Below are 12,106 nucleotides of genomic sequence, written 5' to 3'. Positions count from 1 at the left end.
CCCCAGGGGGGCCCCCAGGGGGGCCCCCCGGGGGGCCCCCCGGGGGGCCCCCAGGGGGCCCCCAATGGGGGGGGGCCCCTGGAGGGGCCCCCTGTGTTGTCTGCGGAGCGCAAGTTGCGTTTTTTGGTTTGTGGACTTTTGAAGTTGCATTGCCATTTGGATCCAATTCGATTAATTAAAATTGCGGAGGGGGTTTTGGCTTCCATTCGTGAGCTGCTGCTGCTGCTGCTGCTGCTGCTGCTGCTGCTGCTGCTGCTGCTGCTGCTGCTGCTGAGGGGCGGCGAGGGGTCGGCGGCGTCGCGGCTGCGTTGCGGCTTAGGGGACTGCTGCTGCTGCTGCTGCTGCTGCTGCTGCTGCTGCTGGGGTCGGTGCTGTTGCTGCTGCCGTTGCGGCAGCTGCTGCTGCTGCTGCTGCTGCTGCTGCTTGGTGGCAGCAAGGCATTTGGGCAGCAGCAGCAGCAGCAGCAGCAGCAGTAGGAGCAGCAAAGCAGCACACGGGGATAACCGTCTCCTTAGTCGCGTTAGCAGTGCATTCGCACTTTGCTGCTGCTGCTGCTGCTGCTGCGTTTGTTGTTGCTGCAGCTGCTGCAGGCGCGCTGCAGGTGGTGGCTGCGCTGCAGGGCGCAGCAGCAGCAGCAGCAGCAGCAGCAGCAAAGGAGCAGCCGGGGCTGTGTCCGGGCCTCAGCAGCAGAAGCGGAGCTGGCCTCAACTCCCCACAGTCTAAATTATATCTTTTTTGTTTGGAAAGTCTTTTTAGATCTCGCGAGGGAGAAGTGGAGTTGGCGGAGGAGTTGCTGGATCGGCCCCACACGCTGCGCCCCGATCCCGATCCCGGGATCGACTGTGGGGTGGATCCCCGCATTCACCCCACACTCGATCCCAGCGGGATCGATCCCAGAAAAGCCGATCCCAGGGCCGCTCCCAGCTGCGGGGTCGACCCCGCGGTCAAGGCCGCCTACCATCTCGCCAGGGCCGAAATCTGCAGAGTCAGGGTTTAGGGTTTAGGGTTTAGGGTTTAGGGTTTAGGGTTTGGGGTTTGGGGTTGGGTTTTGGCGGTTTGAAGTTTAGGGTTTAGAGTTTAGGGGTTAGGGTTTACGGGCTAGGACTCAAGGTTTGGCGACTAGGGATTAGGGTTTAGGGTTTAGGGTTTAGGGTTTGGGGGCGCGCAGGCAAGAAAGAAATACGGAGAATTCTGCCGTGAGATGCTTTTCTACCTGGCCTACACTTCTGCAAGTAAGCCGAGGGTTTAGGGTTTAGGGTTTAGGGTTTAGGGTTTAGGGTTTAGGGTTTTCGAGGAATTAGGGTCTCGGGTTTTCGAGGGTTTAGGGTTTGTGATGCTGCTTAGGAGCAGCAGTTCCGCTAGTCTTCTGAATCCGACTTCAGGGTTTAGGGTTTAGGGTTTAGGGTTTAGGGTTTAGGGGAAGTATGTTTTTGTGCAATTTTGTGCGTTTTTGAATTCTTTTTGGCCGCAATTGATTCAAATTCTTTTCTTTTTTCCTTTTAGATTCAATTAAAGAAAAAGATCGAAGAAAAATCGCAAAAGATATTTCTGTTGCTGCTTTAATTGCTCCCGACTTCTACAACTTCGGAGAACTGGTCAGTTCGGGTGTACGTACACCTCAGCGTGCGGCGCCGCCTTCCGAGGTTCCTTTTTCTCTTTTCGCTTTTCTCCTTTTTTTATTTCTAAATTAATTAATTAATTAATTAATTAATTAATTAATCAATCAATCAATTAATTATTTAACCTAATTAATTAATTAATTGATTAATTGTTTAATTAATTAATTGTTCTTTAATCAAATAATTAAATAGATTAATTGTCGAATTAATTAATTAATTGATTGATTAATTAATTCGAAAATTGATTCTTTAAAGCGATTAAATAATCGCATTTTAATTATTTCGTTTTATTTAATTATTTTAAATTTTATGAGTTTTTTATTGCTGCAGCTGCAGCAAGGCGTCGTGCTGGAGGCAATGCAGCAGCAGCAGCAGCAGCAGCAGCAGCAGCAGCAGCAGCAGCAGCAGCAGCAGTGGCTGTTTCAGCTGCTGCAGGCCTTTGCGGAAGGAAGTGTTGCTGCTTTTCAGGAAATAATGGAGACCCACAAGCAGCAAATCGAGCAATCTGTGGGGCCCCACACTTCATTTTATTTATTTTATTTTATTTATTTTATTTTATTTTATTTATTTTATTTATTTTATTTATTTTATTTATTTTTTGTTTCTTTTCTGTTTTTTTCTCTTTATTTTCTCTTTTTGTCCCTTTTGTCTTTTCCATCCTTTGTTTCATTTGTGTCTCCTTCTTTCCCCTTCTATTCTTAATCCTATTTATATATTTGTTTATTATTTATTATTTGTTTATTATTTATTATTTGTTTATTATTTATTTATTTATTTATTTATTTATTTATTTATTTATTTATTTATTAGGAATTAGGAGAACACCTGGTGGCTTTGGAGCAGAAAGCAGCAACAGTGGCTTTGCTGCGGCTGGCCTTCACATGCAGCACAGCAGGAGCAGTTTTGCTGCCAAGCAGCAGCAGCAGCAGCAGCAGCAGCAGCAGCAGCAGCAGCGGGGTGAGCAGCAGCAGCCTGTCGTTTGCTGCAGTGGCAGCAGCCTGCAAAGTGTCTTTGGATAATGTGGAAAAGCTGCTGTTAATGGCAATGGCAAAAAGACTTTTAAAAGGAAAAATAAATGGCATTCAACAAACCATTCAAGTCGACTGGGTCCGCCCCGTCCTTCTCGCAGACGCGCCCAGGTACGCAGCAGCAGCAGCAGCAGCAGCAGCAGCAGCAGCAGCAGCAGCTGCTGCTGCTGCTGCTGCTACTGCCGCAGCAGCAGCTGCTGCTGCAGCTGCTGCAGCAGCAGCACGGTAGCAGTAGCTGCAGCAGCAGCAGCTGCTGCTGCAGCAGCAGCACGGTAGCAGTAGCTGCAGCAGCAGCAGCAGCAGCTGCTGCTGCTGCTGCTGCTGCAGCAGAAAGAGTAAATAAAAGCGGGAAGGGGGTAATCTAAATGGAATCAATTATAATTATTTTTAAACAGCAGGTCTTTTGCTGCTGCCATTAAAACAAAAAAGAAAAAAAGGAAAATAAAAAGGGGCTGAAGAGTTTGAATTAAAAATAAAAATGGAATTAAAAAGAGGTTTAGGTAGCCAAGAGCCTCTTTATATATAAATGGTTTTAAAAGGATTTAATTTAAAAAATAAAAACAAAAAATAAAATTAAAAATGATAAAAGTGTTTCTGTTTGTTTGCTGCAGCATCCGGGCCCTAAGCAGCCGCCTCTGCTGCTGGGCAGCAGCAACAGAAGAGCTGCAGCAGCTGCTGGAGGGCCAGACTGCGGAGTTGCTGCGGACTTGAGCAGCAGCAGCAAAAGGGAAAAGGGGAAAATAAAAGATAAAAGAAAAGAATTAATAAATTGGGAAAGAAGTGGCGAGAAAAAGGACCTTTTTGTGTCTTTTTTGAGTCCGAAAAACCCGAAAAAGACGCGAAAAGCGCTTTTTGCATTTGTTGAATTTTCTCGATTTTGCCCTCTTCAAAACACACTTTTCCGACGAAATGACCCCTCAAAAGTGCCATTTAGGCATTTAAAACTCCGAAAAAGAATAAATGAAACTTCGAATTTCTCAAATTGAAGAAAAACTCCCGAAAATGGACTACTTGCATCTTCGCGATCGCTGGGGTGTACGTACACCTCGTGGGGTGTACGTACACCCCGGTGATCGCGTTTTCGGAAAAGTTTCTTTTCATTTGACTCCAATTGAAATGAAAAGAACTCTAGACTTTGCCAACAACACCCATTCAGCTCATTTGACTCCATTTAATTCAAAAGAACTCCAGACATTCCACGCAGCAGCAGCAGCAGCAGCAGCAGCAGCAGCAGCAGCAGCACGAGCTGTCTGTACACCCCAGCAGCTCTCTCGACGGCAAGCTAGCTAGCTATCTATCTAGATAGTTATCTAGATAGCTGGGTATCTAGATAGCTAGCCAGCTAGCTACTAGCTAACTAGCTAGATAGCTAGCTAACTAGCTAGCTAGCTAGCTAACTAGCTAGCTAGCTCGCTAGCTCGCTAGCTCGCTAGCTAGCTACTAGCTAACTAGCTAGCTAACTAGATAGCTTGCTAGCTAGCTAGCTAGCGGGGAGACAGGAGAAAGAAAAATAAAAAGGAGACAAGAAACAGTTGCAGCTGAGCCTCGGGGGGCCCCTGAGGTGTACGTACACCTGAGCGCCATAAACCCTAAACCCTAAACCCGCGTAAAAACAATTCGGCGCTGCACTGTACGCTATTTAGCCCCCCTAAACCCCATTTTAGGGTTTAGGGTTTTTTCTCCCTCATTCTCGGGTTTGAGGCCAGATCTCTAAAGGGTTGAGGGCTAAAAGTTCTCCTTCCTAGGAGAGTCCATGGTTTGGGGCCCAGGCCTGGCTTCTCGAGGGTTTAGGGTTTAGGGTTTAGGGTTTAGGGTTTGGGGTTCAGTCTATGTCTTCCCCTTCATCCCTGTAGAGCTCTGTTCGCGATTTGTTCAGCATCAACTCCAGCCACTGCAGCAAACGCAACTCCAAACCCTAAACCCTAAACCCTAAACCCTGGGAGCCTTCCCCCCGAGCCTTGGGTCTAGGATTTGCTGAGGAGGTTTAGGGTTTTGGAGGGTTTAGGGTTTTGGAGGATTCAGTGTTTAGGAGGGTTTAGGAGGGTTTAGGGTTTAGTTTGGCAGTTAGCTCGGAGTTTACAAAGTCATTAGGGTTTAGGGTTTAGCAGGCTGGGTGTTCAGCCCCACGCGAGCATTGCTTCTCTCCCGCCGAGGGTTTAGGGTTTAGGGTTTAGGGTTTAGGGTTTACAAGGGTTTCTGCCAATTCCTTTCTCGTCCCTATGGCGTGCTGCGGGCCCCTCCCTTCCGCAATTGCTGCTGCATTATTCAGCATCAGCAGCCCTGTAGAAACAGTCCACAAGGTCTGGCCCAGCAGCAGCAGCAGCAGCAGCAGCAGCAGCAGCAGCAGCAGCAGCAGCAGTAGCAGCAGCAGCAGCAGCAGTTGGTTGTTTAATCGTAATTGGGCTCATTGGAAATGTACAAGAGGTAACGGAATGAATTACATCTACAGGCATTTATTATTTTGATTAATTATATCCATTTTAATTGTTCAATTTTAATTAATTATTAAATTAATTAATTAATTAATTAATTAATTAATTGATTAATTTAATAATTAATCAATCAATTAACTTGTCAATTAATTAATTAATTAATTAATTATCTTACGGATCCTTCATATCCTGTCTTTGAAACGAGCGAGCAGAAGCCCGGCTGCAGCAGCAGCAGCAGCAGCAGCAGCAGCAGAAGCAGCAGCAGCAGCAAATAGGTTTTTTCTCGTCATTTTTGTCCTTTTTTCGAATAAATTTCAACTAAAGCCTCGTGAATGCATGCAGAAGCAAAGTGGACAAAAAGAAATAAATAAATCCAAAAAATTAATTCAAAACGAACCTCCGGGACTTGGCGAGAAGCCACATATTGCCTGGGCTGTCCTGCAGCGCAGCAGCAGAACTGGGGTGTACGTACACTGGAAGTTGCGCGAACAAAAAGGCGAAATGAACGCTTTTGGCAATTAGCAGGAGAATAAAAGAAGAAAGAACACAAATAAAATTAAAAATGAATTAAAAGTGAATTAAAAATGAATTAAAAGTGAATTAAATTCGTCTTTTTCTTTTTCCGAAAGTGGATACAGCCAGAGGTGCCTATACACCCGAGCGCCCGCGCAGTGCGTACACCCGAAGGCTGCGGAGTCGCGAAAAGTCGCAAATTGGAAGCAAAAAGTGCCATTTGAAGGAAAAAAAAGAAGCAAAAAGAAAAAGAATGGAAAATAAAAGCTGGGGAGCGCAAAAGCGGTAAAAAAAGCGGCAAAAAGCCGGAATTCTGAGGTGTACGTACACCCCAACGCACCGCGGCCGTTGGAGTGTATGCTCAGCTGCCACTCCAACTCGTGGGCCACCATTTGCAAATGCGTCAGTGCCAAACTGTAGCTGCTTTTGGGGTCTTGGACGGAGTCCACGACTCGCACTGCGCCGTTCCTGCGCCGCAAACCCTAAACCCTAAACCCTAAACCCTAAACCCTCGGGCTTTGCGAGAACGGCAGCAGCAGCACGCACGCGGACTGAGGGCTTCTTCCGCCCGCCGCTATTCTCTCAGTGCAACATCTTCTCCGCTTTGCTGCTGCTACCGTGCTGCTGCTGCTGCTGCTGCTCTGCTGCTGCTGCTGCTGCTGCTGCTGCTGCTGCTGCTCTGCTGCTGCTGCTGCTGCTGCTGCTGCTGCTCTGCTGCTGCTGCTGCTGCTGCTGCTGCTGACTCCCTGTCAATAATGCCGAGGGCGAAGTGAAGAGGACTTGTCTCTTCTTGGCTTTTTTGCATCGGCAATTTAATTGGAATTAAAATAAAACGCGCGGAGCAGCAGCTGTCCAGTTCTTTGGGAGAAAGGCGCTGCAGCAAAAGATAAATAGTTTTCTTTTTGTTTTTATTTATTTTATTTATTTTATTTATTTTGAAACGCATGGACTAAAAGAAAAAGGAGAATCGTTGAAGGACTAATCAGCAAATAAAAAGAAAAAAGAAAAAAGAAAAAAAGAAATTAAAGACAGAGGTGAAGACCAGAGGCGATAAAAAAAAAGGCAAAAATAAAAAGAATTAATTTAAATTATATTTAAAAGAAAATGAAAATAATTTAATTTAAAAGTGAATTAAATGAAATGAATTAAATAAATAAATTAAATGCGCAAATAAAATAAATCACAAAAATAAGACAAATTAAATAAACCGGAAAAGGTACAAATGAAATAATTGAAACGAAGAAATAAGTTTTAAAAAAATTAATGAAATAACTTAAATAAATTGAATAAATTAAATAAATTAAATAAGATAAATCAAATAAATTAAATAAAGAGATAAATTAATAAAAGAAATAAAGAACTAAAAGAAATAATAAAGGAATTAATTAAATTAATAAAATTAAAATGCAAATAAATAAAACAAAATAAAAGAAAGCAAAAAAAACAAAAAGACAAAAGCATTTAATGAAAAACAAATAAGGGGTCTAAAGAAGTGAAAAAAAGTGGAGAAGAAAAGAAACAAGAACTGAATAAAATGAATTTATTTATTTATTTATTTATTTATTTATTTATTTTAATTTATTTAATTAATTATTTTTCAAAATTAATTAAACTCACTGGCAAATACACATATGAAGGGGCCCCCCCAAGGCCGGCCTGGTAGCGGGGCCACCAGCTGAGGATCACAGTGTCGGCCTGTCTGTACACCCCAAAGGATAAATAAATAAATAAATAAATAAATAAATAAATAAATAAATAATAAATAAATAAATAAATAAATAAATAAATAAATCATTCAAAATAACAATTGCCAGGCACTAAGAGAGAAAGAACCCGCGAAAAACGCGCAGAAAAAGTGCCGCCCGCACCCGCCACGACAAATCTAGGGTTTAGGGTTTAGGGTTTAGGGTTTAGGGTTTAGGGTTTACGCGTTCTCAGCTGTAATCCGCTCCTGCGCAAAATCACAAGACAGAAACTCCACTACAAGGAGTTTAGGGTTTAAGGTTTAGGGCTTAGGGTTTAGGGTTTAGGGCTTAGGGTTTAGGGCTTAGGGTTTAGGGCTTAGGGTTTAGGGTTTAGGGTTTAGGGTTTACCTGGAGAGCTGTCAAGTACAGTTCTATGATATGGTCGTCCAGCAAATTGCCCAAACGAAACGCATTTAACTGAGCCCTAAAAACAAAACAAAACAAATAAATAAATAAATAAATAAATAAATAAATAAATAAATAAATAAATAAATAAATAAATAAATAAATAAATAAATAAATAAATTTGATAAGCAGAAAAGTTCGTTTTGGAGTTTTCTTTTGCTTCGGCGATTTCTTCAGCAGTGGCTGAGGTGTACGTACACCGCAACGCACACACACAGAAGCAACTTACAACAAACCCTAAACCCTAAACCCTAAACCCTAAACCCTAAACCCTAAACCCTAAACCCCAAACCCTCAAACAACAGCCAAAAAGGACCGCCCGAGCGGAACAGGACGGCACCAGAAAGCAAAGCACCAGCAGCAGCAGCAGCAGCAGCAGCAGCAGCAGCAGCAACAGCAGCAACAGCAGCAGCAGCAGCAGCAGCAAAATGCAGGATTTGATTTAATTGGATTAAATGAAATAAAATCTCACCAAGACGAGCAGGAGGAAAGGGCTCTTCAGTGAGCAGATACTCGAGAGGCAGCGTCTACAAACAAACCCCGCGCCAAACCCTAAACCCTAAACCCTAAACCCTAAACCCTAAACCCTAAACCCTAAACCCTGAAGGTGCAAAGCCCGCGTGCCTTCTCCGCAGGTCCGAAACCGCCGCATGCGCCTCTGGTTCCCCGCTGCCGCAGCAGCGCCCAACCCCCAGCCCCCCGCCCAAACCCCAAACCCTAAACCCTAAACCCTAAACCCTAAACCCTAAACCCTAAACCCTCGCTCACGAGGTAGTGGCGAAAGCCCACTCGAAAACAGTACCAACTCAAAACCAAAAACAAAGCACCAAAAAGAGTTTGCAAAATCGGAACTGCAGATTTAGACCTGGAAGAAGATAAAACTATTTTCGTTTTCTGCAGCAGCCGCAGCCGCCCCTGGGGGCCCCCGGGGGGCCCCCCGGGGGGGCCCCCTCGAGGGAGGGGGGCCCCCTGACTGAAGAATAAGTTCTTTGCCATAATGTCAAGTTGGAGTCTGTTGTGATGTCTTCTAAAGCATAACTTCCCATTTGCCAGGGAGTGTTGTGCAGCAGGTCTTCTAGCTGCAGCGGGCGGTCTGCTGCTGCTGCTGCTGCTGCTGCTGCTGCTGCTGCTGGCAGGGGCGCGGGCTGCTGCTGCTGCTGCTGCTGCAGCAGCAGCAGCAGCAGCGCCAAGTGCAGCGCGGAGCGCTGCTGCAGCATTGCCCCTGGCTGCTGCAATAATTCAAAAAAGAGACTGCAGCAGCTGCTGCTCTTCAGCGAGCTCTTCCGCCCCCTGCTGCTGCTGCTGCTGCTGCTGCTGCTGCTGCTGCTGCTGCTGCTGCTGCAGGTTTGCTGCTGCTAGAAAAGCTCCTGCGCTGCGGCTGCGCATCCTGCGCTGCTGCGCCTTTCCTCTGCCGCACTGCAGCAGAAAACGCCCAGCAGCAGCAGCAGCAGGCGTGGCAGCTGCTGCTGTTGTTGCAGCACCTGCTGCTGCTCGTCGTCCTCTGGCTGCAGCACCTGCTGCTGCTGCTGCTGCTGCTGCTGCTGCTGCTGCTGCTGCAGGTTTGGCAGAGAAGGTAATCAGCTGCTGCTGAAAACTGCAATTAGAAAAGAATAAAAAACGAAATGTGTAAATTAACCATTTAAATTTGCAAGAAGAAAGTTTGCTGCTGCTGCTGCGGGCTGTGTGGCAGCAGCAGGGGACCTGAAAAGAGGAGAAGGAGCTGCTGCTGCTGTTTAGAAGGCGAAATTGGAGTCAAAAAAGCCAAAAAGGCAATTTGCAAAGGGTTTAGGGTTTAGGGTTTAGGGTTTAGGGTTTAGGGTTAGGGGTGTAGAGAAAAAGAAATGGAGCCGATGTGTCGGTTGCGTGCGCAGCTGCCTAGACACCTGAATTGACGCGCTGTCCAGACACCCGGAGGGGCGGAGGGGAAACTCTTTGAAAATGAAACTTTAAATGAATTTAAAATAAAAAAGAATTGCAAAAAGATAAAACAAACACTTTTTGGGATTTCTATCGACGGGTCTTGAGCTTGGAGTCCAGTTTGGTGGCGATATCCGGAAAGTTGGTTTGAATCCCGCTAAGTCGTCGAAACGCCTCTTCGGACCGTTTAAATGCCGCTTTTATTCTTTTAAATGCAATTTAAAACATTTTTATTAAAATTAGATAATTTAAAAACAATTTAAAACACTTTTAACCGCTCAAACCCCCTTTTCAAAGGCATGCAGATCGAGCCCCGCCCCGCCTACGCGTGTGCTCGGGAGCCCCACGGCAGCAGCAGAGGCGCAAATTAAAACAGAAAATTAAAATTCTTTTTAATTTATTATTCAAAACTAAAAACAAAAAACAAACAGCCGAAAGTTTCTCGAAAATGACGAACTACCAATCGCAGCTTCCCCCTGAGTCACCGCTGCAGCAGCAGCAGCAGCAGCAGCAGCAGCAGGACAGCAGCAGCAGCAGCAGCAATGCGCGGAGGGGCTAAACGCAGGGAAAAAGAGCCTCTTCTGCGTGTGTTTGAAACATTTGAAATTGAAAAAAGAAGAAATTGAAAGATTTCAGAAATGGAGTAAAATTTGAATTCCTTTGATTGCAGAAACGGCCAGTGGCGCACGGCCGAGCGGCGGCGAGCGGCAGCAGCAGCAACTTCGCCAGTTCGCCGGCTAAACTTCGCGTTTTTGATTTAAATTTGGTTTATTTTTATTCCTTTTTAATAATTATTTCATTTCCGCTTTTTAAATTCCAAATTCCGTTCATTTTCGCGCGTTTCGCGCGCGACTGCCAGGTGTACGTACACCGCACCCCTCTGCGGTGTACGTACACCTCGGGCTCCCCCCTCAAAACCCCACTTCCCGTTTTTCTCTTTCCAAAATAATTCTCAAAACCCTTTCCCCCTTTCCTTCAACCTCCCCACAACCACCACAACCACCACTGCTGCTGCTGCGCTGCTGCTGCTGCTGCTGCTGCTGCTGCTGCGCTGCTGCTGCTCTGCTGCTGCTGCTGCTGCTGCTGCTGCTGCGCTGCTGCTGCTGCTGCTGCTGCTGCTGCTGCTGCTGGTGGGCGTCAGGGGCAGTCGAAGCCGAGGGTGTCGATCTCGAGTTTGGGGGAGTTGGGAGTTCTTTTGGTTAAGACTTCAACTCCGTCTTTGGTGCAAAGCAAAGTGTGTTCGAACTGCGCAGAAAAAGAACCATCTGCTGTCACGGAGGTCCACTGGTCAGGCCACAGCTGGTCGCGCCAGCCCCCCAGGTTGACCATTGGTTCGATCGTGAACACGTGCCCGGGGCGCATCACCCCCACAGTCAGCAGCAGCAGCAGCAGCAGCAGCAGCAGCAGCAGCAGCAGCAGCAGCAGCAGCAGCAGCAGCAGCAGCGGCAGCGGGAGCGGGGGAGGTGGGGTGCAGGGGGGAGGGGCAGCAAAGGGGGGTAGGGAGAGGCAGCAGCAAAAGGCAAATGTGCACAGAAACGTGCAAACGCTAAAGCTACTGCTGCTGCTGCTGCTGCTGCTGCTACTGCTGCTGCTGCTGCTGCTACAGCTGCTGCTACTGCTGCTGCTGCTGCTGCTGCTGCTGCTGCTGCTGCTGGTGCTTCTGCTGCTACGCCACTGCCGCTACTACTGCTGCGGCGGCTGCTACTGCGGCTCCTGCTGCTGCTGCCACCAGCACCACTGCTGCTGCAACTACCACTACCGCTGTTGCTGCTGCTGCTGCTGCTGCTGCTGCTGCTGCTGCTGCTGCTGCTTACTGCTTTATTGTTTCTGTAGTGAGGGATGCTGGGGGCCGTGTGGAAAAGCTCTCCAATTCCGTGGCCGCAGTAGGAGCGAACCACGGACAAGCTGTACGTACACCCCGCGCACCGCGGGGGTTTAGGGTTTAGGGTTTAGGGTTTAGGGTTTAGGGCAGCAGCGTGCGGTCTAGGGTTTAGGACGCAAGATGCAAAACACCAGCTCTCATCTCGAGGGCCAAAAGCTACAATTCAGAGTTTAGACCATAGGACTTCGCGGCTAGCCTTTAGGGCTTAGGGTTTAGGGTTTAGGGTTTAGGGTTTAGGGTTTACCCGTATCTGTCTGCAACAGAGGAGACAATTCTCCCAATCTCTCGATACATCATTCCAGGCTTGCACTGCGTCAGGTGTACATACACCCCAAATAGGTGAACAGTTCAGAAAAAGCAGCAGCAGCAAGCGCAGCAGCAGCAGCAGAAGCAGCAGCAGCAGCAGCAACAGCAGCAGCGCTGCACTCAGCAGTAGCGAGGGAGTTCAATCAGATGCATTAACAACAGCAGCAGCAGCAGCACCAACACATCACCAGCAACAAACCAGAAGCAGCAGCAGCACGGACACAGCAGCAGCAGCAGCAGCATCAGCAGCAGCAGCAGA

General features: G+C 46.9%; 4 protein-coding genes across 4 annotated transcripts; 1 reads left to right on the top strand and 3 right to left on the bottom strand.

Annotated features, from left to right (window-relative positions):
* Window positions 1-1,201: 1,201 nt before the first annotated feature.
* On the top strand, window positions 1,202-2,876 carry ENH_00001460 (proteasome PCI domain-containing protein, putative; the record flags this gene model as incomplete). The annotated part of the gene is made up of 4 exons (XM_013578190.1): window positions 1,202-1,232; window positions 1,504-1,595; window positions 1,950-2,126; window positions 2,430-2,876. 4 exons carry the CDS (start codon window positions 1,202-1,204, stop codon window positions 2,874-2,876), a joined length of 747 nt encoding a protein of 248 aa, XP_013433644.1.
* Window positions 2,877-4,469: 1,593 nt separating this feature from the next.
* Window positions 4,470-6,397, bottom strand: ENH_00001450 (hypothetical protein, conserved; the record flags this gene model as incomplete). The annotated part of the gene is made up of 5 exons (XM_013578189.1): window positions 4,470-4,538; window positions 4,836-4,927; window positions 5,477-5,517; window positions 5,929-6,060; window positions 6,210-6,397. The coding sequence occupies 5 exons, from the start codon at window positions 6,395-6,397 to the stop codon at window positions 4,470-4,472; spliced, it is 522 nt and encodes a 173-aa protein (XP_013433643.1).
* A 1,119-nt stretch (window positions 6,398-7,516) lies between these two features.
* On the bottom strand, window positions 7,517-8,959 carry ENH_00001440 (hypothetical protein; the record flags this gene model as incomplete). The annotated part of the gene is made up of 3 exons (XM_013578188.1): window positions 7,517-7,543; window positions 7,686-7,754; window positions 8,717-8,959. 3 exons carry the CDS (start codon window positions 8,957-8,959, stop codon window positions 7,517-7,519), a joined length of 339 nt encoding a protein of 112 aa, XP_013433642.1.
* Window positions 8,960-8,981: 22 nt separating this feature from the next.
* ENH_00001430 (Methionine aminopeptidase , related) lies at window positions 8,982-11,838 on the bottom strand (the record flags this gene model as incomplete). Its single annotated transcript, XM_013578187.1, has 3 exons — window positions 8,982-9,336; window positions 11,205-11,564; window positions 11,786-11,838. 3 exons carry the CDS (start codon window positions 11,836-11,838, stop codon window positions 8,982-8,984), a joined length of 768 nt encoding a protein of 255 aa, XP_013433641.1.
* Window positions 11,839-12,106: the final 268 nt, after the last annotated feature.

Source organism: Eimeria necatrix, genomic scaffold, assembly GCF_000499385.1.
Source record: "Eimeria necatrix Houghton genomic scaffold, Enh_scaff1041, whole genome shotgun sequence".
Lineage (NCBI taxonomy): Eukaryota > Apicomplexa > Conoidasida > Eucoccidiorida > Eimeriidae > Eimeria > Eimeria necatrix.
This window is presented reverse-complemented; position numbering and strand designations above follow the sequence as displayed.